The 27,478-nt window shown below is 38.8% G+C and overlaps 1 protein-coding gene and 1 pseudogene across 7 annotated transcripts in view; both read left to right on the top strand.

Moving 5' to 3' along the window:
- Positions 1–27,478, top strand: part of DOCK3 (dedicator of cytokinesis 3) — a 608,703-nt gene that overhangs the window by 172,410 nt on the left and 408,815 nt on the right. For all 7 annotated transcript variants that reach the window (XM_045990868.1, XM_045990865.1, XM_045990867.1 and 4 more), the window contains exon 3: positions 9,567–9,607. In XM_045990868.1, coding sequence (XP_045846824.1) covers positions 9,567–9,607 — 41 coding nt within the window. The remainder of the gene's footprint in view (positions 1–9,566; positions 9,608–27,478) is intronic.
- LOC123932546 lies at positions 465–954 on the top strand (annotated as a pseudogene).

Here is a 27,478-nt window from a genome sequence, read left to right on the forward strand (position 1 = left end):
CTATGCTTTTTTCAAATCCAGCTAGTATCTTTATAATCATCATTCTGAACTCTAGTTCTGACATCTTACTAATGTTAATATTGATTATGTCCCTGGCCGTTGGTACTGGTTTTTTGTTTTGTTTTGTTTTGTTTTTTTGAGGTGAGTTTTTACGTTTTGTCATTTTCTTCAGAGAAGAATAGATGAATGAGAGAACAAAATGCTCAAAGGGTAGCAACGACCCCAGAAAAATATACACTAAACAAATCAGAAGAGACCCAAAACCTGGGGGAAAGGAAAGGGGAAAAAGAAGAAAAAAAGAATATGATCATGCTAATGAATAGAACAGAGTCACGTACTAGATTTTGGCACATCCCAGAATTTTAAAGAAAGAAAAACCTACATATATAAAAAGATAAGGGTAAATATGGTGAAGTGATGGAATATGACTGTAAAGATGAAAATTTAAAAAGGGAATTGAGAGAGGCAGCAGCAACGCGGAGGAGACGGTGCTGAGTTGGGAGCGCGACCACTACTACCATAAGCCTCCTCAACAAGCCCAAGAGTGAGATGACCCCAGAGGAGCTGCAGAAGCGGGAGGAGGAAGAGTTCAACATGGGTCCGCTCTCTGTGCTCACACAGTCAGTCAAGAACAACATCCAGGTGCTCATCAACTGTTGCAACAACAAGAAGCTCCTGGGCTGCGTGAAGGCCTTTGACAGGCACTACAACATGGTGTTGGAGAATGTGAAGGAGATGTCCCCAAGAGTGGCAAGGGCAAGAAGAAGTCCAAGCCAGTCAACAAGGACCGCTACATCTCCAAGATGTTCCTGCGCGGGGACTCTGTCATCGTGGTCCTGCGGAGCCCGCTCATCGCCAGCAAATAGGGGCCTCCTCCCTGCCGTCAGAATTCCTGCCCTCATCCTGCGAAGACCTGCCCTTTGTAATGGGAATAATAAAGTCCTGTGTTTTTTCTAAAAAAAAAAATAAAAAATAAAAAAGGAATTGATAAGAATTTGGTGGAGAAAAGAGGGGAAAATTTAAATAAAAAGGATAGAATGTGATGAGATAGGAGAGTAGAACAAAGCCATACACTAGATTTAAGGTATATATTGGTTTGTCAGAAAAACATGTATCCCAAAGTTTTAAAGGAAGAAATATATATATCTACATATAGAGACAATGGGGTTAAATAAGGGAGGGGTGAGACTATGACTGTAAAATGAAAATTTAAAAAGATTTAAAAATATTGGTTGAAAAAGGGGAGAGAAACTATGAAAGACTGTGGACTCTGAGAAATAAACTGAGAGTTTTGGAGGGCAGGGGAGGAGATGGGTAAGCCTGGTGATGGGTATTACGGAGGGCTTGTATTGCGTGGAACACTGGGTGTGGTGTATAATCAATGAATCTTGTAACACTGAAAAAATAAAATTTAATTAAAAGGAAAGAGGAAAAATAAAAATAGAAAAATAAAAAATAAAGAAAATTTATTAATGTGTTCTATCACATTGATTGATTTGCGGATGTTGAACCAACCCTGCAGCCCTGGAATAAATCCCACTTGATCGTGGTGAATAATCCTTTTAATGTACTGTTGAATCCTATTGGCTAGTATTTTGGCGAGAATTTTTGCGTCTGTGTTCATCAAGGATATTGGTCTGTAGTTCTTTTTTTTGGTGGGATCCTTGTCTGGTTTGGGGATCAAGGTGATGCTGGCCTCATAAAATGAGATTGGAAGTTTTCCTTCCATTTCTATTTTTTGGAACAGTTTCAGGAGAATAGGAATGAGTTCTTCTTTAAATGTTTGGTAGAATTCCCCTGGGAAGCCGTCTGGCCCTGGGCTTTTGTTTGTTTGGAGATTTTTGATGACTGTTTCAATCTCCTTACTGGTTATGGGCCTGTTCAGGTTTTCTATTTCTTCCTGGTTCAGTTGTGGTAGTTTATATGTCTCTAGGAATGCATCCATTTCTTCCAGATTGTCCAATTTGTTGGCGTAGAGTTGCTCATAGTATGTTCTTATAATTGTCTGTATTTCTTTGGTGTTAGTTGTGATCTCTCCTCTTTCATTCATGATTTTATTGATTTGGGTCCTTTCTCTTTTCTTTTTGATGAGTCTGGCCAGGGGTTTATCAATCTTATTGATTCTTTCAAAGAACCAGCTCCTAGTTTCATTGATTTTTTCTATTGTTTTTTTGGTTTCTATTTCATTGATTTCTGCTCTGATCTTTATGATTTCTCTTCTCCTGCTGGGTTTAGGGTTTCTTTCTTGTTCTTTCTCCAGCTCCTTTACGCATAGGGTTAGGTTGTGTACTTGAGACCTTTCTTGTTTCTTGAGAAAGGCTTGTACCGCTATATATTTTCCTCTCAGGACTGCCTTTGCTGTGTCCCACAGATTTTGAACTGTTGTGTTTTCATTATCATTTGTTTCCATGAATTTTTTCAATTCTTCTTTAATTTCCTGGTTAACCCATTCATTCTTTAGAAGGATGCTGTTTAGTCTCCATGTATTTGGGTTCTTTCCAGCTTTCGTCTTGTGATTGAGTTCTAGCTTCAGAGCATTGTGGTCTGAAAATATGCAGGGAATAATCCTAATCTTTTGATACCGGTTGAGACCTGATTTGTGACCCAGGATGTGATCTATTCTGGAGAAGGTTCCATGTGCACTAGAGAAGAATGTGTATTCTGTTGCTTTGGGATGAAATGTTCTGAATATATCTGTGATGTCCATCTGGTCCAGTGTGTCATTTAAGGCCTTTATTTCCTTGTTGCTCTTTTGCTTGGATGATCTGTCCATTTCAGTGAGGGGAGTGTTAAAGTCCCCTACTATTATTGTATTATTATTGATGTGTTTCTTTGATTTTGTTATTAATTGGTTGATATAGTTGGCTGCTCCCACGTTAGGGGCATAGATATTTAAAATGGTTAGATCTTCTTGTTGGACAGACCCTTTGAGTAGGATATAGTGTCCTTCCTCATCTCTTATTATAGTCTTTGGCTTAAAATCTAATTGATCTGATATAAGGATTGCCACCCCAGCTTTCTTCTGATGCCCATTAGCATGGTAAATTGTTTTCCACCCCCTCACTTTAATCTGGAGGTGTCTTCGCGTCTAAAATGAGTTTCTTGTAGGCAACATACTGATGGGTTTTCATATGATACTCTCAATAGATGCTGAAAAAGCATTTGACAAAGTACAGCATCCCTTCCTGATCAAAACTCTTCAAAATGTGGGGATAGAGGGCACATACCTCAATATTATCAAAGCCATCTATGAAAAACCCACCGCAAATATCATTCTCAATGGAGAAAAACTGAAAGCTTTTCCGTTAAGGTCAGGAACACGGCAGGGATGTCCATTATCACCACTGCTATTCAACATAGTATTAGAAGTCCTAGCCTCAGCAATCAGACAACAAAAAGAAATTAAAGGCATCCAAATTGGTAAAGAAGAAGTCAAACTATCACTCTTCGCAGATGATATGATACTATATGTGGAAAACCCAAAAGACTCCACTCCAAAACTGCTAGAACTTGTACAGGAATTCAGTAAAGTGTCAGGATATAAAATCAATGCACAGAAATCAGTTGCATTTCTGTACACCAACAACAAGACTGAAGAAAGAGAAATTAAGGAGTCAATCCCATTTACAATTGTACCCAAAACTATAAGATACCTAGGAATAAACCTAACCAAAGAGACTAAGAATCTATACACAGAAAATTATAAAGTACTCATGAAAGAAATTGAGGAAGACACAAAAAAATGGAAAAATGTTCCATGCTCCTGGATTGGAAGAATAAATATTGTGAAAATGTCCATGCTACCTAAAGCAATCTACACATTTAATGCAATCCCTATCAAAATACCATCCATTTTTTTCAAAGAAATGGAACAAATAATCCTAAAATTTATATGGAACCAGAAAAGACCTCGAATAGCCAAAGGAATATTGAAGAACAAAGCCAAAGTTGGTGGCATCACAATTCCGGACTTCAAGCTCTATTACAAAGAAAGCTGTCATCATCAAGACAGCATGGTACTGGCACAAAAACAGACACATAGATCAGTGGAACAGAATAGAGAGCCCAGAAATCGACCCTCAACTCTATGGCCAACTCATCTTCGACAAAGCAGGAAAGAATGTCCAATGGAAAAAAGACAGCCTCTTCAATAAATGGTGCTGGGAAAATTGGACAGCCACATGCAGAAAAATGAAATTGGACCACTTCCTTACACCACACACGAAAATAGACTCCAAATGGATGAAGGACCTCAATGTGAGAAAGGAATCCATCAAAATCCTTGAGGAGAATGCAGGCAGCAACCTCTTCGACCTCAGCCGTAGCAACATCTTCCTAGGAACAACGGCAAAGGCAAGGGAAGCAAGGGCAAAAATGAACTATTGGGATTTCATCAAGATCAAAAGCTTTTGCACAGCAAAGGAAACAGTTAACAAAACCAAAAGACAACTGACACAATGGGAGAAGATATTTGCAAACGACATATCAGATAAAGGGCTAGTATCCAAAATCTATAAGGAACTTAGCAAACTCAACACCCAAAGAACAAACAATCCAATCAAGAAATGGGCAGAGGACATGAACAGACATTTCTGCAAAGAAGACATCCAGATGGCCAACAGACACATGAAAAAGTGCTCCACGTCACTCGGCATCAGGGAAATACAAATCAAAACCACAATGAGATATCACCTCACACCAGTCAGAATGGCTAAAATGAACAGTCAGGAAATGACAGATGCTGGAGAGGATGTGGAGAAAGGGGAACCCTCCTCCACTGTTGGTGGGAATGCAAGCTGGTGCAACCACTCTGGAAAACAACATGGAGGTTCCTCAAAATGTTGAAAATAGAACTACCCTATGACCCAGCAATTGCACTACTGGGTATTTACCCTAAGGATACAAACATAGTGATTCGAAGGGGCACGTGTACCCGAATGTTTATAGCAGCAATGTCTACAATAGCCAGACTATGGAAAGAACCTAGATGTCCATCAACAGATGAATGGATAAAGAAGATGTGGTATATATACACAATGGAATACTATGCAGCCATCAAAAGAAATGAAATCTTGCCATTTGCGACGACGTGGATGGAACTAGAGCGTATCATGCTTAGTGAAATAAGTCAATCGGAGAAAGACAACTATCATATGATCTCCCTGATATGAGGACATGGAGAAGCAACATGGGGGGGTAGGGGGATAGGAGAAGAATAAATGAAACAAGATGGGATTGGGAGGGAAACAAACCATAAATGACTCTTAATCTCACAAAACAAACTGGGGGTTGCTGGGGGGAGGTGGGATTGGGAGAGGGGGAGTGGGCTATGGACATTGGGGAGGGGAGGCGAACCATAAGAGACTCTGTACTCTGAAAAACAACCTGAGGGTTTTGAAGGGTCAGGGGTGGGAGGTTGGGGCAACCTGAGGGTTTTGAAGGGTCAAGGGTGGGAGGTTGGGGGAACAGGTGGTGGGTAATGGGGAGGGCACGTTTTGCATGGAGCACTGGGTGTTGTGCAAAAAGAATGAATACTGTTACGCTGAAAAAATAAATAAAATGGAAAAAAAATAAAGAAAATTTAAAAAATTAACTTCGAAAGGTGAAAGAATCATGGGGAAAAGCCATGAATTCTATGCTCTGTATTCCCCTTGCATTGGAGATTTGCAGTTCTCTTTCATCTGTAAACTTGATCTTGGCTGAATGTTCTTGCTGATCTTCTGGAGAAGGGACCTATTGCAGCAATTCTCAAATGTCTTGCCCAGGTGGAAGTGCCCCACCCTTGCCAGGGTCCAGACTAAGGAATCTGCTCAGGTTTGCTTTTGGTAGCTTTTGTTCCCTGAAAGCTTTCCATACAGCTTTGGAGGATGGAATGAAAATCGTGACCTCCCAATCTGCGGCCCTGGAGGAGTAGAGATCTCGGGGTCCTCCTCCTCAGTGTGCTCTCAGAGAAGAGCAGTCAATCACTCCTGTCTCCCTGGTCTCCAGCCTGCACTTTGTGCTCCCCTGGCCTGTGACTAAGAATTTCTATCTCTGGCATATGACCTCGTTTGTAGTTTCCAAACTCTGCAGATTTCTGTAGTGTCCTCATGTGCTGCTGCTCCCCATGCTGCTCCTCCCAGGGGAGGAAGGAGGGTCTCCCTGGATCTGCTGCTCGTTGGGTCCCTGATTGGGGAGTAGTGGCCCAAATGTGCTGGGGATCATTTTTATGACAACCCCAAGGCGAGAGCCCACTCCTTGGCTCCTTCTTTGAAGCTGGCTTCCCCACTCTGATACCTGGGAGCTCTGCCATACTCAGGCACCCCTGGTATTTCTGTGACCTCAATGGTCCTGAGACCACACTGTCCCAGCGAGGCTTCCACCCCCCACTTACCCACTGGAGCCATGTCCCTCAGTGGAACCAACTTCTAAAAATTCTGATTTTGTGTTCCACTGCTCTGTCATTTGCCAGGAGTCCGCTTACTGAAGGTCCCTCCCCCTACTGTCTATCTTCCCAAATATCACCTGGGTTCACTCACATCTTTGCATGTCCTACCTTCCAAAAGTTGTGGCTTTTCTGTTCATAGAATTGCTGCTATTTTTTCCTTCGATCTCCTGTTGAGTTTGTAGGTGTTCAGAATGCTTTGATATCTAGCTGAATTCTTGGGAGCAGACAAAATTTAGGTCTCCTATTCCTCCGTTATCTTGTTCCTGGGGTTTTCATTTTCAAGTTTTACACAAGGCTTGCAGAAAGGGAGATGGGAAAGGGCAAGTTAAAAAGGTTTTTGTTCTTCACCAGTTAGAATGGCCAAAATTAGCAAGACAGGAAACAACGTGTGCTGGAGAGGATGTGGAGAAAGGGGAACCCTCTTACACTGTTGGTGGGAATGCAAGTTAGTGCAGCCACTTTGGAGAACAGTGTGGAGATTCCTGAAGAAATTAAAAATAGAGCTTCCCTATGACCCTGCAATTGCACTGCTGGGTATTTACCCCAAAGATACAGATGTAGTGAAAAGAAGGGCCATCTGTACCCCAATGTTTACAGCAGCAATGGCCACGGTCGCCAAACTGTGGAAAGAACCAAGATGCCCTTCAATGGATGAATGGATAAGGAAGATGTGGTCCATATACACAATGGAGTATTATGCCTCCATCAGAAAGGACGAATACCCAACTTTTGTAGCAACATGGACAGGACTGGAAGAAATTATGCTGAGCGAAATAAGTCTAGCAGAGAGAGTCAAGTATCATATGGTCTCACTTATTTGTGGAGCATAACAAATAACATGGAGGACATGGGGAGATGGAGAGGAGAGGGAGTTGAGGGAAACTGGAAGGGGAGATGAACCATGAGAGACTATGGACTCTGAAAAACAACCAGAGGGTTATGAAGGGGCGGCAGGAGGGGGTAGGGTGGGGTGGGAGGTTGAGGAACCAGGTGGTGGGTAATAGGGAGGGCACGTACTGCATGGAGCACTGGGTGTGATGCCAAAACAATGAACACTGTTATGCTGTAAATAAGCAAATAAAAATAAATAAATTAATTAAAAAAAAAAAGGTCTTTGTTCTTACCGAGATTCAGATTTCTTGAATAAGTACTATTTGGATTATTTCAGGTCTTTGGTTTACTTCTAGAGTTCTATAGAATTTGATTTTTGACAGTTTTTGCCAGGATTCTAATTCCTTTTATTAAGGAAAGGCTTTTTGGAGATCCTTCTCTGCCATTCCTGCTGATAACATTTTCTATTCTGTTTCTTAAGCTATTATAAAAATCTCACTTATGGTAAATCACTTTTTTCTTTTTAATAAATGAAGATACTATGCAAGTTGGTGCAACCACTCTGGAAAACAGCATGGAGGTTCCTCAAAATGTTGAAAATAGAACTACCCTATGACCCAGCAATTGCACTACTGGGTATTTACCCTAAAGATACAAACATAGTGATCCGAAGGGGCACATGTACCCGAATGTTTATAGCAGCAATGTCTACAATAGCCAAACTAAAGAACCTAGATGTCCATCAACAGATGAATGGATCAAGAAGAGGTGGTATATATACACAATGGAATACTATGCAGCCACGAAAAGAAATGAAATCTGGCCATTTGCGACGACGTGGATGGAACTAGAGCGTATCATGCTTAGTGAAATAAGTCAATCGGAGAAAGACAACTATCATATGATCTCCCTGATATGAGGACATGGAGAAGCAACATGGGGGGTTAGGGGGATAGGAGAAGAATAAATGAAACAAGATGGGATTGGGAGGGAGACAAACCATAAATGACTCTTAATCTCACAAAACAAACTGGGGGTTGCTGGGGGGAGGTGGGATTGGGAGAGGGGGAGGGGGCTATGGACATTGGGGAGGGTATGTGCTATCGTGAGTGCTGTGAAGTGTGTAAACCTGGCGATTCACAGACCTGTACGCCTGGGGATAAAAATACATTATATGTTTATTAAAAAAAAAAAAAATTTGGAAGGGGAGGCGAACCATAAGAGACTATGGACTCTGAAAAACAACCTGAGGGTTTTGAAGGGTCAGGGGTGGGAGGTTGGGGGAACAGGTGGTGGGTAATGGGGAGGGCAGGTTTTGCATGGAGCATTGGGTATTGTGCAAAAACAATGAATATTGTTATGCTGAAAAAATAAAGAAAATGGAAAAAAAGTAAAAAAAAAAATAAATGAAGATACTGAAACTCTCAAGGTTTAAATTGAGTTATTAAGATTTATTACTTCAGCTGTTGTACTAAACATAAAGAAGGATATTTCTTCTTTTATTGTTTGTTATGATTTCAGGAAAGTTGATTTTTTTCCTCATAGCTTGTTGCAAGATTTAAAGGTTAATACATAGAACGAACAATCTGTCAATTCCAGTACATGAAATTAAGAACAGTAAGCTCTCAATCATTATTAGCTGTTATCAATAATCTCCTTTTATTCACCTTCCTCCTTTCAGTACAGCTCATTAGAACTTTTCCTCTTATACCCTAGCAGAGCAACTATAACCTCTGGGAATAATAGATTGGAATTGAGAAAAGTTGGTAATGAAATTTCCTTTCTCTGAAAATCGCTTTTATTGTGTAATTGAAACTTTGATTCTTATTGCTGTGTATGAATGCTGAGAGGGAATAACTGAAGCACCGATTTCAACTTTAGCATCTGGAAAGCCAAGAAATGAGCATAGTGTATTTTGTGCACGGGACACTGAATGAGATCAGGAAACAAAAAGTCTGGGCTATTGTCTCTATCTACTAACAAAAAAAGCTATATGATTTTAGCATTTTTCTGCCCCTCACAGTTTCATCTGGGAATTTTCATAGAGTTGAATTACATGTCCTCTGAGGTCTTTTTTAGTTTTTTGGGCTTTATTCAGTTGAAAATTGTATCTTTTGAAGAAAATTGGAAATGTATTTAATGTAAGACTGTTCCTTTTAGAGTAAAGTACTTAAAGGCATAAGTAGTGAGGCTTTGCATTAATTTTTCACTCTAAAATACCACATTATGTAAATAAATAAAATACATTATGTGTTTTATAGGAAAAATGACAATATGAATTTAATATCTTTTGTATGCTTTGTTTTAGGTTGGTACAGAGGAGTTTCAACAAAGAAGCCAAATGTAAAGGTAATGAAAAGTTTATTGTTACCTTTTCTAATGTAAGAAGTGACCTAGTATGTTTATTTGCTTTAAAAACAATTCATACTTGTCCATCTTTAATCTTTTACAATAGCCACACTTTCTTTCCTTTACAGAGCTGTATTAGACCCTAACCTGCTCTATGTCAGCAGCATTAAAATTTTTTTTAAAAGGACAGAAAATGCATGTATGATCATAGCTGCTAAACTCATTTTGAAAAAGCCTATTTAAGACATTTAATATTTTTTCCTTCAAGTATTTGACAAAAAGTAAATTGACCTCATAACCAACACCAAAGAAATACAAACAATTGTAAGAGAATATCGTAAACAAGACAAACCATAAGTGACTCTTAATCTCACAAAACAAACTGAGGGTTGCTGGGGGGAGAGGGGTTTGGGAGAGGGGGAGGTGGATTATGGACGTTGGGGAGGGTATGTGCTATGGTGAGTGCTGTGAAGTGTGTAAACCTGGCGATTCACAGACCTGTACCCCTGGGGATAAAAATACATTATATGTTTATAAAAAAATAAGAAAAAATTTAAAAAAAAGAGAGAATATTGTAAACAATTACATGCCAACAAATTGAGCAATTTGGAAGAAATGGATAAATTCCTAGAAACATGTAAAGTACCAAAACTGAAACAGTAAGATACAGAAAACTTAAACAGACCCACAACAAAGAAATTATAATAAAAAATCTCCCAACAAATAAGAATCTAGAGCCAGGTGGCTTCTCAGGGAAATTATACCAAATATTTATTTATTTAAAAGATTTTATTTTATTTGTTTATTTGACAGTGAGAGAGGAAACACAAGCAGAGGGAGTGGGAGGGGGAGAAGTAGACTTCCCGGCAAGCAGGGAGCCTGATGTGGGACTAGATCCCAGGACGCTGGGATCATGACCTGAGCCGAAAGCAGATGCTTAATGACTGAGCCATGCTGGTGCCCCTATACCAATCACTTAAAAAAGAATTAATACCTATTCTTCTGAAGCTGTTCCAAAAAATAGAAATGGAAGGAAAACTTCTAAACTCATTCTTTGAGTCCAACATTACCTTAATCCTAAAACCATGCAAAGACCCCATGGAAAATGAGAATTACAGACCAATATCCCAGATGAACATGGATAAAGAAATTCTTACCAAGGAGATACCTGGGTGGCTCAGTACATTAAGTATCTGCCTTCGGCTCAGGTCATGATCCCATGGTCCTAGGATTGAATCCTGCATTGGGCTCCTTGCTCAGCAGGGAGTCAGCTTCTCCCTCTGCCTGCTCTGCCTGCTCTTCCTGCTGCTCTCCCTGCTTATGCTCTTGTTCTCTGTTTCTGTCTCTCTCTCTGAACAAAGAAATAAAATCATAAAAAAATTCTTACCAAGATAGTAGCTAATAGGATCCAACAATACATTAAAAGGATTATTCACCTCAACCAAGTGGGTTTATTCCTGTCTTGCAGAAGTGGTTCAGTTTCCACATACCAATCAACTTGATACACCACAATAATAAAAGAAAGGGTAAGAACTATATGATCCCCTCAATAGATGTAGAAAAGCATTTGACAAAATACAGCACCATTTCTTGATAAAAACCGTCCACAATGGAACGATAGAGGGAATATACCTCAGCATCATAAAGGCCATATATGAAAGATCTATCCTCAATGGGGAAGAACTGAGAGATTTTCCACTATGGTCTGGTACACGACAGGGATGTTCACTGTTGCCACTATTGTTCAGTATAGTACTGGAAGCCCTAACCTCAGCAATCCGACAACAAAAAGAACTAAATAAAAAGCATGTAGATTGGTAAAGAAGTCAAACTTTTACTCTCTGCAGATGACATGATGGTCTATGGAGAAAACCCAAAGACTTCACCAAAAAATTGCTAGAACTCACACAGGAATTCAGCAAAGTCACAGGATATAAAATCAATGCACAGAAGTCTGTTGCATTTCTGTACACCAATAATGAATCAGCAGAAAGAGAAATCAAGGGATTGATCCTGTTTACAGTTGTACCAAAAACTGTAAGATACTTAGGCATAAACCCAACTAAAGAGGTAAAAGATGGGAGGTTGGTGGAGCCAGGTGGTGGGTATTATGGAGGGCACGTATTGCATGGAGCATTGGATGTGGTGCAAAAACAATGAATTCTGTTACGCTGAAAGGAAATTAAAAAAAAAAAGATGGGTACTCTGAAAACTATAGAACACTTATGAAAGAAATTGAGGAAGGCAAAAAAAAAAAAAAAAACTGGAAAAATCTTCCATGCTCATGGATTGGAAGAAAAAATATTGTTAAAATATCCATACTACTCAAAGCTGTCTACACATTCAGTGCAATCCCTACCAAAATAGCACAAGCATTTTTCAGAGCTGGAAGAAAAAATTCTAAAATTGATATAGAATCAGGAAATACCCTGAAAATCCAAAGTAATTGTAGAAAAAGAAAACAAAAGCTAGAGGCATCACAATTCCAGACTTCAAGCTGTATTACAAAGCAATAGTCATCAAAACAGTATGGTACTAGCACAAAAACAGACACATAGGTCAATGGAACAGAATAGAAAACCCAGAAATGGACCTCACCTGATCTTCAACAAAATAGGAAAGAATGTCTAATGAAAAAAAAGATAATCTCACCACCTTACACCAGTTAGAATGGCCAAAATGAGCAAGGCAGGAAACAACGTATGTTGGAGAGGTTGTGGAGAAAGGGGAACCCTCTTACACTGTTGGTGGGAATGCAAGTTGGTGCAGCCACTCTGGAGAACAGTGTGGAGAGTCCTCAAGAAATTAAAAATAGAGCTTCCCTATAACCCTGCAATTGCACTACTGGGTATTTACCCCAAAGATACAGATGTAGTGAAAAGAAGAGCCATCTGTACCCCAATGTTTATTGCAGCAATGGCCACGGTCGCCAAACTGTGGAAAGAACCAAGATGCCCTTCAGTGGACGAATGGATAAGGAAGTGTGGTCCATATACACGATGGAGTATTATGCCTCCATCAGAAAGGATGAATACCCAACTTTTGTAGCAACATGGACGGGACTGGAAGAGATTATGCTGAAATAAGTCAAGCAAGACTTATGCGAAATAAGTCAAGCAGAGAGAGTCAAGTATCATATGGTTTCACTTATTTGTGGAGCATAACAAAGAACATGGAGGACATGGGGAGATGGAGAGGAGAAGGGAGTTGAGGGAAATTGGAAGGGGAGATGAACCATGAGAGACTATGGACTCTGAAAAACAACCTGAGGGTTTTGAAGGGGCGGGGGGTGGGAGGTTGGGGAAACCAGGTGGAGGGTAATAGAGAGGGCACATATTGCATGGAGCACTGGGTGTGGTGCAAAAACAATGAGTACTGTTACGCTGAAAATAAATAAATAGATAAATTAAAAAATTAAAAAAAAGATAAACTCTTCAACAAATGGTGTTGGAGAAGTTATGACAGCCACATGAAGAAGAATGAAACTGGACCACTTTCTTACACCGTACACAAAATAAATTCAAAGTGGATGAGAGACCTAAATATGAGATAGGAATCCATCAAAATCCTAGAGGAAAACACAGGCAGCATCCTTTTTGACCTCAGCCTCAGCAATTTCTTGCTAGACATGTTTCCAGAGGCAGGGGAAACAAAAGCAAAAGTAAACTATTGGGACTTCATCAGGATGAAAAGCTTCTGCACAGCAAAGGAAACAGTCAACTAAACCGAAAGCCAACTGACAGAATGAGAGAAGATATTTGCAAGTGACATATCAGATAAAGGGCTAGTATGCAAAGCCTATAAAGAACTTATTGGACTCAACACTCAAAGAGCAAATAATCCAATCAAGAAACGGGCAGAAGACATGAGCAGGCATTTCTCCAATGAAGACATCCAGATGGCCAACAGACACATGAAAAAGTGCTCAGCATCACTTGACATCAGGGAAATACAAATCAAAACCACAAGACCAATGATGTACTATACCTTGGCTAATTGAATGAAAAAAAAAAAAAAACCCAGAATGAAATACCACCTCACACCAGTCAGCATGGTTAAATTAACAAATCAGGAAACAACAGTTGTTGGTGATGATGCAGAGAATAGGAACCCTCTTTACACTGCTGATGGGAATCCAAACTGGTGCAGCCATTCTGGAAAACAGTATGGAGCTTCCTCAAAAAGTTAAATGTAGAGCTACCCTATGACCCAGCAATTATACTCAAAGGATACAAAAATAGTGTTTTGAAGGAGCACATGTTCCCCAATATTTAGCAGCAATGTCCAAAATAGCCAAACTGAAAAGAACCCAGGTGCTCATCCACAGATGAATGGATAAAGAATATGGAGTATGTACACACACACACACACACACACACACACACACACACTCACTCACTCCAGAATATTATACAGCCATCAAAAAGAATGAAATGTTGCCATTTGCAACAATGTGGATGGAAATAGAGGGTATTATGATAAGTAAAATAAGTTACTCAGAGAAAGACAATTATCTTTCACTCATGGAATTTAAGAAACAAAACAGATGAATATAAGGGAAGGGAAGGAAAAATAAAAGATAAAAACAGAGTGGAAAGCAAACCATAGGAGACTCTTAACTATAGGGAGCAAACTGAGGGTTGTTGGAGGGAGGTGGGTGACGTTATGGGGTAATTTGGTGATGGGCATTAAGGAGGGCACTTGTTAAAATGAGCACTGGGTGTTATATTCAAGTGATGAATCACTAAATTCTACCCCTGAAGCTAATGATACACTATATGTTAACTAAATTGAATTTAAATAAAAAACTTCTTAAGGAGGGCATGTGTGGTGATGGGTAATGGATATTATATTGCAACTAATGAATTGTTGAACACTATGTCAAAGCCTAATGATGTCAATTATGATATGGTTTCATTTATTTGTGGAACATAAGGAATAGCATGCAGGACATTAGGAGAAGGAATGGAAAAATGAATGGAGGGGAACAGGGGGGGAAATGAACCATGAAAGACTATGGACTCTGAGGAACAAACTGAGGGTTTTAGAGGGGACAGGAGTGGGGGGATGGGTGAGCCCAGTGGTGGGTTTTAAGGAGGGGTACGTGTTGCTTGGAGCACTGGGTGTTATACGCAAACAGTGAATCATGGAACACTACATCAAAAACTAATGTATGGTGATTAACATAACATAATTTAAAAAAATGATGTATTATATGTCGATTAATTGAACATAATAAAAATGAATTTAAAAATTTTTAAAAAGTAAATTGACCTATTCATAGTCCTAGTCTTGTGGAGCTGCATGTTTTTTAAGACAAATTTATTTCTAAAATACAAAATGGAAAAATCTTTCAAATAATTTTATTTGATAATTAATTAATTAATTTTAATTAATAATTTAAATATAAATAAATTAATTAATTTTATTTGATAAATAATTAAATGCCCTTGTTGATGACCATATTCTTGTTAAAACATGAATTTAAACAAGACTTTTTATCAACTCTATTAATATTAATTTGATTAAACAAAATACATTTTAGGGGCACCTGAGTGGCTCAGTGGGTTAAGCCTCTGCCTTCAGCTCAGGTCATGATCCCAGTGCCCTGGGATCGAGCCCTGCGGCGGTCTCTCTGCTCAGCGGGGAGCCTGCTTCCTCTCTCTCTCTGCCTGTCTCTCTGCCTACTTGTGATCTCTGTCTGTCAAATAAATTAAAAAAATACATTTTAAGTGGCAGATATAATACATTTAGGAACATTTTTCTCCGGTAATGCATTTGCAAAAATTTCTTTCTACCTACTCTTTCATATAATTAATGTTATCAGCTTTTCTTACATTTTTTCTGTAGCTTAATATTTAATATATTATGCTTTTTTAAAAAAATATTTTATTTATTTTATTTGACAGAGAGAGAGGTCACAAGTAGGCAGAGAGATCACAAGTAGGCAGAGAGGCAGGCAGAGAGAGAGGGAGAAACAGGCTCCCCACTGAGCAGAGAGCCCGATGCGGGGCTTGATCCCAGGACCCTGAGATCATGACCTGAGCCGAAGGCAGAGGCTTAAACCACTGAGCCACCCAGGTGCCCCATGCTTTTTTCTTTTTCTTTTTTTTTTTTCCCATGCTTTTTTCTAATAGAGAAAAATATTGAAATTATCGTGTACTATTTTTATTAAAAAAGAAAATTGTTCAGAATTCTAGCCAGCAATTTTGCCAGAAGAATTGTTCATTCTGTTAGTTGTTAAGGTAATGATTATAAGAAGGCAGCATTTGCAAATTTTAATTCCTTCCAGCCATGGCTTCTTATCCTTGGCATTGTGCCTATTTGGGGCCAGATAATTCTTCACTGTGGGGAGTTGTCTTGTGCATTTTAAGATGTTTAGTAGCATATATGACCTCTACTCAGTAAATATCAGTAACACTTCCTCCCTCAAGCTGTGGCAATGAAAAATGTCTGCAGACATTGCCAAAGTCCCCTCTCTTCTACCACCCCCCAGGGGGTGGTATGGTGGTGGTGGTGGTAAAATTGCTCCTGATTTAAAACCACTGCTCATAGGTAATTTTTTTCTTGTGTTTCTGGTTTTTTTTTTTCTGGTTTTTTTTTTTTTATAAAGATTTTATTTATTGGGATGCCTGGGTGGCTCAGTGGGTTAAGCCTCTGCCTTCGGCTCAGGTTATGATTTCAGGGTCCTGGGATCAAGCCCCACATAGGGCTCTCTGCTCAGCAGGGAGCCTGCTTCCCCCTATCTCTCTGCTGCCTCTCCCTACCTGTGATCTCTCTCTCTGTCAAATAAATAAAATCTTTTTTTTAAAAAAACAAAGATTTTATTTATTTATTTATTTATTTATTTTTTCTCATTTTATTTATTTTTTCAGCGTAACAGTATTCATTCTTTTTGCACAACAACCAGTGCTCCATGCAAAACGTGCCCTCCCCATTACCCACAACCAAAGATTTTATTTATTTATTAGAGAACAAGCTAGGTGGAGGGAGTGGGGCAGAGTGAGAAGGAGAAGAGATTCCCCACTGAGCAAGGAGCCCGATGGGGGACGCAATTCTAGAACCCTGAAATCACAACCTGAGCTGATGGCAGATGCTCATCCAGCTGAGCCACTCAGGCGCCCCAGTCAGAGTTCTATTTTAGAGTGAAGAAAAGGTACTCAGAATCTCATACGTATTTTCTAAACTCCTTTTCCTACAACAAAGATGTTTAGAGACTGGGATAGGCCACTTTGTAATTAATCTAAGCAGTGATTTCATAAGCTATTCAAAGTGAAGAAACCAAATTAAACTAATCTTAAATATTAGAGCTCATTTTATCTAATCAGATTCATTTAATTTCTTTAATTTTGACTAATGTGGTACTTCTGAGATTGTGTCTTTTGGTAATACAAACTTCATTTTAGAATCTTAGATTATTGTAGCATTTATTAATAATATATCTATATACCTTTTAATAGCTTGCATTTGTATTATTTTTTGTACTTGTATTCTTAAACTTTAACAATTTAACTGATGGAAATAAGATAGTTTGCAATGATACTTTGTGGAACCATAGTGAAAATTCTTTAGTGTTTGTAAAATATAATCATTTAATGATTCTACACACTTAAATTGATAAAAATGCATTTCTTTGTGTCTTTTATTTGTTGTGATATTATAGTCCCAATAAGTAAAAATTCCAGCAGGTTTTTCATAGATGTTAGTGGTTAAAGAAAATTAAAAGGTGACTTATTACTATGTCTTCAGTTGTGTGTGACTTATACTAAAAATAAAACTTGAAATAGCTCAAATAAAGTAATATCTGAAATAGGTAGCAAATATAGTGTTCAGAAATCTTAATAAATAGTAAAACATTTCTTTCTATAAACAGATTTTAAAAAGTATCGAAGCTTAATTGTTTTGTTCTCTATGAATACTCTGTAATAAGCTGTCACATTTTTAAGGGAAAAGTAAGATGATTATAAAATACCGTTTCAGTTATATATTTTTGTGAGCATACACTAAAGTTGTACAGTTTAAGAGAAGGATATTATATAGGAAAAATATACTAAGTTTTATGCTCAATGATCTTAAGAATGATAGGTTTTTTGTCTTTTGCATTTTTTAAGACTTTATTTTTACAGCATACACTATAGGGTAAAACTTGTTTTGGCTGTATAATTTTAGAAATCAGAAGTTTTTGAGACATGATATTATCTTCTAGTGAAATGTCATGTTACCTAATCATTAGGCTTGCTGAAATACTAGCTTTCTTAAGAATATACATAAAGAATTAAATAATAAGCGAGTGAAATGAGATTAAGAAAAGGACAACAGATATTTGATGATAATTTTGTGTGTTTTATAAAATATATGCTCAAGAGGAAAAGAACGACATCCAAGAGAGTTTATATTTCCCATTTTGTAGTTTCAGGATCAGCTTTTATGTATTACTGTCACCCTGATGTCTAGAATTCTGCCAGATAGCTACACTCATTACAGAGTGTTTTACATCGCAAAAGTAGAGGCTTAGAGGCATGAAACTGCAAGAAATGTTTAAGGATGTTAGTCCAAACTGGCTAAGGCATAATATAGGAAAGTGATGGATGACAAGGCCAGGTAGATCCATATTTGAAGACTCTTAAAAGGCTCTTATATACCAAAGACTATAAGGAATGCTAAAGAATTTGGAGTTGGTCTCGCTGGCAGTGGGCAATCTACCATTTAACAGAGGCATGGATCTACTATTGCCACACAGCACAATAACTATTTTTCTATAGATGTACTTATTTTTTTGAGAGAGAGAGAACAAGTGAGCTGGTAGGGAGGAAGGGGCAGAAGGAGAAGAAGAGAGAGATAGAGAGAATCTCAAGCAGAACCCCTCACTGAATGTGAAGCCTGACACAGTTCTCAGTCTTATGATCCTGAGATCATGACCTGAGCAGAAATTAAGACATCAGACTCTGTTAAAATTTTTATTTTAATTTATTAAAATTTATTTTTAATTTATTTTAAGATTTTATTTATTTGTCAGAGAGCATGCAAGAGAGCAAGCACAAGTAGGGAGAAGAGCAGGCAGAGGCAGAAGCAGGCTCCCTACTGAGCAAGGAGCCCAATGTGGGACTCAATCCCAGGAGGGGGGTCATGAGCTGAGCTGAAGGCAGAGGCTTAACCAACTAAACCACCTGGGTGTCCCAAGAGGCTGACTCCTGATGTGTACTTAATCCTCTGAGCCACCCAGGGGCCCACACACAGCACAATTATGAAATAAAGTTTTATCATCAGGGAAGTGCAAATCAAAACCACAGTACCACCTTACACCTGTTAAGATGGTCAAAATTAACAACACAGAGAATAACAGATGCTGGGGAAGATATAGAGAAAGGAGAACCCTCTTACACTGTTGGTGGGAATGCACGCTGGTGCAGCCACTCTGGAAAACAGTATGGAGGTTCCTCAAGATGTTAAAAATAGAGCTAACCTATGATCCAGCAATTGCACTACTGGGTATTTACCCCAAAGGTACAGATGTAGTGTTAAGAAGGGGCACATGCACCCTAATGTTCATAGCAGCGATGTCCACAATAGCCAAACTGTGGAAGGAAACAAGATGTCCTTCAACAGATGTATGGATAAAAAAGATGTGGTTCATATATACAAGGGAATATTACTCAGCCATCAGAAAGGATGAATACCCATCATTTGCATCCAAATGGAGGAAACTGGAGGGTATTATGCTAAGTGAAATTAGTCAAGCAGAGGAAGACAATTATCATATGGTTTCACTCATATGTGGAATATAAGGAATAGTGCAGAGGACCATAGGGGAAAGGAGGGAAAAGTGAATGGGAAGAAATCAGAGAGGGAGACAAACCATGAGCGACTCTGGACTCTGGGGGATAAATTGAGGGTTGCAGAAGGGAGGGTTGGGGGAATGGAGCACCTGGATGATGGCCATTAAGGAGGGCACATGATCTGATGAGCACAGGGTGTTATATGCAACTAATGACTCAGTGAACACTACATCAAAAACTAATGATGTACTGTATGTTGTACTTACATGTACTTAACACATGAACTTAATGAAAAAAGGAAAAAATAGAATTTATTGGAGAAACAGTAAGCACCTGTTAAAGATACATATTGAAGTGTTTACAGATGCTTTCTAAAATTTGCTCTGAAGTACTGTAGTAGGTAAAAATGTGTATGTGGGATTAATCAAGATTGGCAAAATGTTCATAATCATTAAAGGTGATTGAGAGGTTCATGTACGTTCAGTGTGTTTTCTGTCTAATTCTATATGTATTTGAAATGGGGATAACATTAGTTACTTCATACTTATTTTCATAGAATTGTTACAAGGAATCAATGAACTTATATGCAGCTCTTAACACAGTGCTTATTAGCACATGATAATAACACAATAAATATTTGCTTCTTTTGTTATAACAATTACTGCTATGATAGCAAAGGGCTTGCAAGTGAGACTTTAAAGACTTGACAACACCTTAGAGGACAAAAAAAAAGGAACTAGCACAAAAAGACCGAGAAATAGCGGTGATAGTTGGCTAAGGAGATCTGAAAGGTTTTTTTTCTTTTCCTCTCATGGGTTCTTCTTTTTTTTTTTTCTTTCCTTTTTTTTTCCATTTTATTTATTTTTTCAGCGTAACAGTATTCATTCTTTTTGCACAACACCCAGTGTTCCATGCAAAACGTGCCCTCCCCATTACCCACCACCTGTTCCTCCAACCTCCCACCCCTGACCCTTCAAAACCCTCAGGTTGTTTTTCAGAGTCCATAGTCTCTTATGGTTCGCCTCCCCTTCCAAATTTTTTTTTTTAATAAACATATAATGTATTATTATCCCCAGGGGTACAGGTCTGTGAATCGCCAGGTTTACACACTTCACAGCACTCACGATAGCACTTACCCTCCCCAATGTCCATAGCCCCCTCCCCCTCTCCCAATCCCACCTCCCCCCAGCAACCCCCAGTTTGTTTTGTGAGATTAAGAGTCATTCATGGTTTGTCTCCCTCCCAATCCCATCTTGTTTCATTTATTCTTCTCCTATCCCCCTTCCTTTCCTTTTTTTAAAATTTCTTTTCAGTGTAACAGTATTCATTGTTTTTGCACCACACCCAATGCTCCATGCAATAGTGCCCTCCCTATTACCCACCACCTGGTTCCCCGACCTCCCACCCCCCGCCCCTTCAAAACCCTCAGGTTGTTTTTCAGAGTCCATAGGCTCTCATGGTTCATCTCCCCTTCCAGTTTCCCTCAACTCCCTTCTCCTCTCCATCTCCCCATGTCCTCCATGTTCTTTGTTATGCTCCACAAATAAGTGAAACCATATGACACTTGACTCTCTCTGCTTGACTTATTTCGCTCAGCATAATCTCTTCCAGTCCCGTCCATGTTGCTACAGAAGTTGGGTATTCATCCTTTCTGATGGAGGCATAATACTCCATCGTGTATATGGACCACATCTTCCTTATCCATTCGTCCGTTGAAGGGCATCTTGGTTCTTTCCACAGTTTGGCAACCGTGGCCATTGTTGCTATGAACATTGGGATACAGATGGCCCTTCTTTTCACTACATCTGTATCTTTGGGGTAAATACCCAGTAGTGCAATTGCAGGGTTGTAGGGAAGCTCTGTTTTTAATTTCTTGAGGAATCTCCACACTGTTCTCCAAAGTGGCTGCACCAACTTGCATTCCCACCAACAGTGTAAGAGGGTTCCCCTTTCTCCACATCCTCTCCAACACATGTTGTTTCCTGTCTTGCTCATTTTGGCCATTCTAACTGGTGTGAGGTGGTATCTCAATGTGGTTTTAATTTGAATCTCTCTGATGGCTAGTGATGATGAACATTTTGAAAGGTTTTTAAGTGGTAATTAATGATTTCAAGTATTGTGGAGTGGGTCTAGTAGAATGGGTACTGAATAGGGGCTATTATGTTTGGCAGTTAAAAGGCCGTTGGTGATTTTTAAGGGAATCTGATTTAATAGCATGATAGTGGCAGAAAACCAGAGTCTAGTGAGTAGGTTATGGGTGAAAGGAAGAAAATGGATGTAGATTCTAAAGAATATAAGCTTGTTGTTTTGGGGAGTAGAAGACTGATGAACATTTTGAATTTGATTTATGTCAAGATCTAGAAAATACTAATAATTTATAATGCCTTTAGTTCAGTGGTTACCTGTCAATAGTGTTGAAGAGATGGATGGATTGCAAAAAGATATGAGAAAAATTTTGGTGATGATGCAAATTTTTAAATTTTAATTGTGCCTATGATTTCACTGTAAATATACTATATGCCAAAAGGCATGAAATTCCACACTGTAAATATGTACAGTTTAGGGTGTATCAGCTATACCTCAATTAATTTGTTAAAAAAAAGCAAGTAAATGGCTTTTGTATCAAACCCTGAAGATGTGATTTCGTATTTACTCTGAGAGTTATTATTTCAGTTTCTCAATTTACTTTCTGGTTTTAATGGTTAATTTTGGCACAGACTTGGTCGAATATCAAGTAATACTGAGAATTTTCTAATGATTTTTTATATGAAGGAAAACTGTAGTTGCCATCAATAGGAGTTCTCCTAACTGAAAACCTTTTTAAAGGTGAACTTTTATCATTGTTACTCAGCATTGGAATTCTGTATTTATATAACAGCCACATGTTAAGTGTACTCCATGGATGGGCCTTATTATTAGTGTGTTTGTATTGTTGTAGGTGGGGAGAAAATGGTAGATGTTTAAAAGAAGGAAGGCTAGGTGATATTTTGTGCCAGGCTTACTCCTTGTGTTTGGAAGTCTTCCAGACAACTCCTAGGTTTGAAGATTTGCTATGAGGACCCACAGGATTCATTATATAGTTGCACTCAAAGCTGTGAATCACTGCAGTGAAGAATACAAATCAAAATCAGCAAAGGGAAAAGATACATGGGCTCAAGTCTGGGGAAATCAGGCACAAGGTTCCAAGAGTCCTTGTCCAATGGAGTCACACAGGACAAACCTAATTCCTCCAACAACACTTGGACAACGTGTGAAGTGTTGCCAGCCAGAGAAGCTTGTTTGAAACGTGGTACCCTATGTTTTATTGGGCACTGGTCAGATAAATAGCATCTGCTTAACGTGTAACAAATGTCCGTACTCCCAGAAGGAAAGCAGGTATTTATCATATGGTTTGTACCAAATAGTTTAGGCACAGTGAGCAAATCTTATCACTTAATGGTGAGAACAATACCCAAATTTAAGTTTAAAATAAGTATGAGAGTTTCATTTGGCCCATGTTTTCAGCAACACTTTTCATTTTTAGTCTTTTAAATTTTAGCCATTCATATGGATGGCATAGCAGTATCTTGTTATTATCTTAATTTTTATTTCCCTGATGAGTAAAGAGGTTGAACACTTTTTCAAATGTTTATTGGCCTTTCACCTCATTTTTCTGTGTAGTGTCTGTTCATGTATCTCACTCATATTTTACTGTTTTTTTATTGAATTATATGAATTTGTTATTCTGAATATAAGTCTTTGTAAATATACTCTTTTACTCCGTGTCTTGCCTTTTTTTATTAATTATTTTTATTAACATATAATGTATTATTTTCCCCAGGGGTACAGGTCTGTGAATTGTCAGGCTTACACACTTTGCAGCACTCACCATAGCACATATCCTCCCCAATGTCCATAACCCAATCACCCTCTCCATACCCCTCCACCCACAGCAAATCTCAGTTTCTTTTGTGAGATTAAGAGTCTCTTATGGTTTGTCTCCCTCCCTCCCATCTTGTTTAATTTTTTCCTTCCCTACCCCCCCAAACCCCCCACTAAGCCTCTCAAATTCCTTATATCAGGAGATTATATGATAATTGTCTTTCTCTGATTGACCTATTTCGCTCAACATAATACCTTCTAGTTCCATCCACATCATTGCAAATGGCAAGATTTCATTTCTTTTGATGGCTGCATAGTATTCCATTGTGTGTGTGTGTGTACACAGTGGAAGAAGATGTGATAAAAGATGTGATATACATATATATATATATATATGATATATATATATGTGTATCACATCTTCTTTATCCATTCATCTGTTGATGGACATCTAGGTTCTTTCCATACTTTGGCTATTTGTGGACATTGCTGCTATGAACATTAGGGTGCACGTGCCCCTTCGGATCACTACATTTTTATCTTTAAGGTAATTACCCAGTAGTGTGATTGCTGGGTTGTAGGATAGCTCTACTTTCAACTTTTTGAGGAACCTCCATGCTGTTTTCCAGAGTGGCTTCACCAGCTTGCATTACCAAGAACAGTGTAGGAGGGTTCTCCTTTCTCCGCATCCTTGCCAGCATCTGTCATTTCCTGACTTGTTAATTTTAGCCATTCTGACTGGTGTGAGGTGATATCTCATTGTGGTTTTGATTTGTATTTCCCTGATGCCGAGTGATGTGGAGCACTTTTTTATGAGTCTGTTGGCCATCTGGATGTCTTCTTTGCAGAAATGTCTGTTCATGTCCTCTGCCCATTTCTTTTTTTTTTAAATTTTTAAAAATATTAATTAATTAATTAATTTTTTTCCCAGCATAACAGTATTCATTGTTTTTGCACAACACCCAGTGCTCCATGCAATACGTGCCCTCCCTATTACCCACCACCTGGTTCCCCAACCTCCCACCCCCCACCCCTTCAAAACCCTCAGGTTGTTTTTCAGAGTCCATAGTCTCTTATGGTTCACCTCCCCTTCCAATTTCCCTCAACTTCCTTCTCCTCTCCATCTCCCAATGTCCTCCATGTTCTTTGTTAGGCTCCACAAATAAGTGAAACCATATGATACTTGACTCTCTCTGCTTGACTTATTTCGCTCAACATAATCACTTCCAGTCCCGTCCATGTTGCAACAAAAGTTGGGTATTCATCCTTTCTTTTCTTTCTTTCTTTCTTTCTTTTTTTTTTTAATAAACATATAATGTATTTTTATCCCCAGGGGTACAGGTCTGTGAATCACTAGGTTTACACACTTCAAAGCACTCACCATAGCACATACTGTCCCCAATGTCCATAACCCTCTCCCACTCTCCCAACCCCACCTCCCCCCAGCAACCCCCAGTTTGTTTTGTGAGATTAAGAGTCCTTTATGGTTTGTCTCCCTTCCATCCCCATATTGTTTCATTTATTCTTCTCCTATCCCCCTAACCCCCCATGTTGCATCTCCACGTCTTCATATCAGGGAGATCATATGATAGTTGTCTTTCTCCGATTGACTTATTTCACGAAGCATGATACCCTCTAGTTCCATCCACGTCGTCGCAAATGGCAAGATTTCATTTCTTTTGATGGCTGCATAGTATTCCATTGTTTATATATACCACATCTGCTTTATCCATTCATCTGTTGATGGACATCTAGGTTCTTTCCATAGTTTGGCTATTGTAGACATTGCTGCTATAAACATTCGGGTACACGTGCCCCTTCGGATCACTATGTTTGTATCTTTAGGGTAAATACCCAGTAGTGCAATTGCTGGGTCATAGGGTAGTTCTATTTTCAACATTTTGAGGAACCTCCATGCTGTTTTCCAGAGTGGTTGCACCAGCTTGCATTCCCACCAACAGTGGAGGAGGGTTCCCCTTTCTCCACATCCTCGCCAGCATCTGTCATTTCCTGACTTGTTAATTTTAGCCATTCTGACTGGTGTGAGGTTAGGTATCTCATTGTGGTTTTGATTTGTATTTCCCTGATGCCGAGTGACGTGGAACACTTTTTCATGTGTCTGTTGGCCATCTGGATGTCTTCTTTGCAGAAATGTCTGTTCATGTCCTCTGCCCATTTCTTGATTGGATTGTTTGTTCTTTGGGTGTTGAGTTTGCTAAGTTCCTTATAGATTTTGGATACTAGCCCTTTATCTGATATGTCGTTTGCAAATATCTTCTCCCATTGTGTCAGTTGTCTTTTGGTTTTGTTAACTGTTTCCTTTGCTGTGCAAAAGCTTTTGATCTTGATGAAATCCCAATAGTTCATTTTTGCCCTTGCTTCCCTTGCCTTTGCCGTTGTTCCTAGGAAGATGTTGCTACGGCTGAGGTCGAAGAGGTTGCTGCCTGCATTCTCCTCAAGGATTTTGATGGATTCCTTTCTCACATTGAGGTCCTTCATCCATTTTGAGTCGATTTTTGTGTGTGGTGTAAGGAAGTGGTCCAATTTCATTTTTCTGCATGTGGCTGTCCAATTTTCCTGCACCATTTATTGAAGAGGCTGTCTTTTTTCTTTTTTTAATGTAATAATTTATTAAAAATTTCAAACAATCACAGACTTATAGAAAATTTGCAAGAACAGCATAAATTTATGTTTCTGAAGGAAGACTCAATTTCGGAGGAGGTTGCTGCCCTAATTCCCCATCACTCCTAAAAACACATAAGGATGTCTTTCCTATTAACAAGGACATTCTCTTGTATAACTGCAAGATAATTATTAATAAGAAATTAACATTGATAAACACTACTATCAACTAATCCTCAGACCCCACTCAAGTTTTGCGCATTGTTCCTATTATGTTCTTTATAGTAAATAATGTTCCTTATGGTAAACAACTTCAGTTCAGAATTAAGCATTACATGTAATTGTCATGTCTCTTCAGTCTGAAGTCGCTATTCAGTCTTCTTTGACTTTCATGATCTTCATAACTTTGAAGATTATAGAACAGTTATTTTGTAGAACGCTCCTCAGTTTGGGTTTCTCTGATGTTTCTTCACAGTTAGACTCAGGTTATACGTCTTTGACAGGAATGTCACAGAAGTGATTTGTGTGCTTCTCATTGCATCCTATCACCTGATTTCCATTTGTCCATTACTGATGATGTTCATTTTGAACACTTAATCAAGGTAGCATCTGCCACTTTTTTCCACTTCTAATTAATAAATATTTTGTACAGACTTACTTTGAAATGCTGTAAGTATCCCAAATTAAACATTTAATTTGTATATTTATTTGCCTATATCTGTATAGATTGATTTTATTCAGTGGGCTATCATCTGTTACTATAATTATGGAAGTCAGTTTCAAAGCATAGATTTAACATGGGAGTGATTATCCATGGTGGTCTTGAAGTCAGAGGGAGCTACTTGGCAAGGAATGCTATCTCTAGTTGCAGAGAGTGGCCACTGGCTGAAAGCAAGCAAGGAAAAGGGGCCCTCTATCCTATCAATTGCAAGTGGATATTGTCCAGAGCACCTGCAGAAAAACTGAACCTGGCTGATACCTTGATTTCAACTTTGTCATATCCTGAGCAAAGAACCCAGCCATGCCATACCAGATGTTTGACCTATGGGACTATGAGCTAATAAATGGGTATTATTTTAAAAAACACATAGGACACAGGAGCCAACCTGAAGAGCTATCTCCTGGCTAAACTGAAGGTAATTTGAGCATCAAAATAATTACAATAACAGGGTACCTGGCTGGTTCAGTTAGTAGAGCTTGAGACTCTTGATCTCAGGGTTGTAAGTTTGAGCTTCATATTGGGTATAGAGATTACTTAAGAATAAAATCTTTTTTAAAAGATTATATTTATTTATTTAAGAGAGAGAGCAGGAGCAGGCAGGGGTGGGGATGGACAGAGGGAGAGGGAGAAGCAGGCTCCCTAGTGAGCAGGGAATTGGATGTGGGGCTTGATCCCAGGACACTGGGACCATGACCTAGCCAAAGGCAGATGCTTAATCACCTAAGCCACCTGGACACCCTTAAAAAAATAAAAAAAAATTAAATCTTAAGAGGCTGTCTTTTTTCCATCAGACATTCTTTCTTGCTTTTTTTGAAGATTAGTTGGCCATGGAGTTGAGGGTCTGTTTCTGGGCTCTCTGATCTATGTGTCTCTTTTGTGCCAGTACCATAC

This window comes from Meles meles, chromosome 20, assembly GCF_922984935.1.
Source record: "Meles meles chromosome 20, mMelMel3.1 paternal haplotype, whole genome shotgun sequence".
Lineage (NCBI taxonomy): Eukaryota > Metazoa > Chordata > Mammalia > Carnivora > Mustelidae > Meles > Meles meles.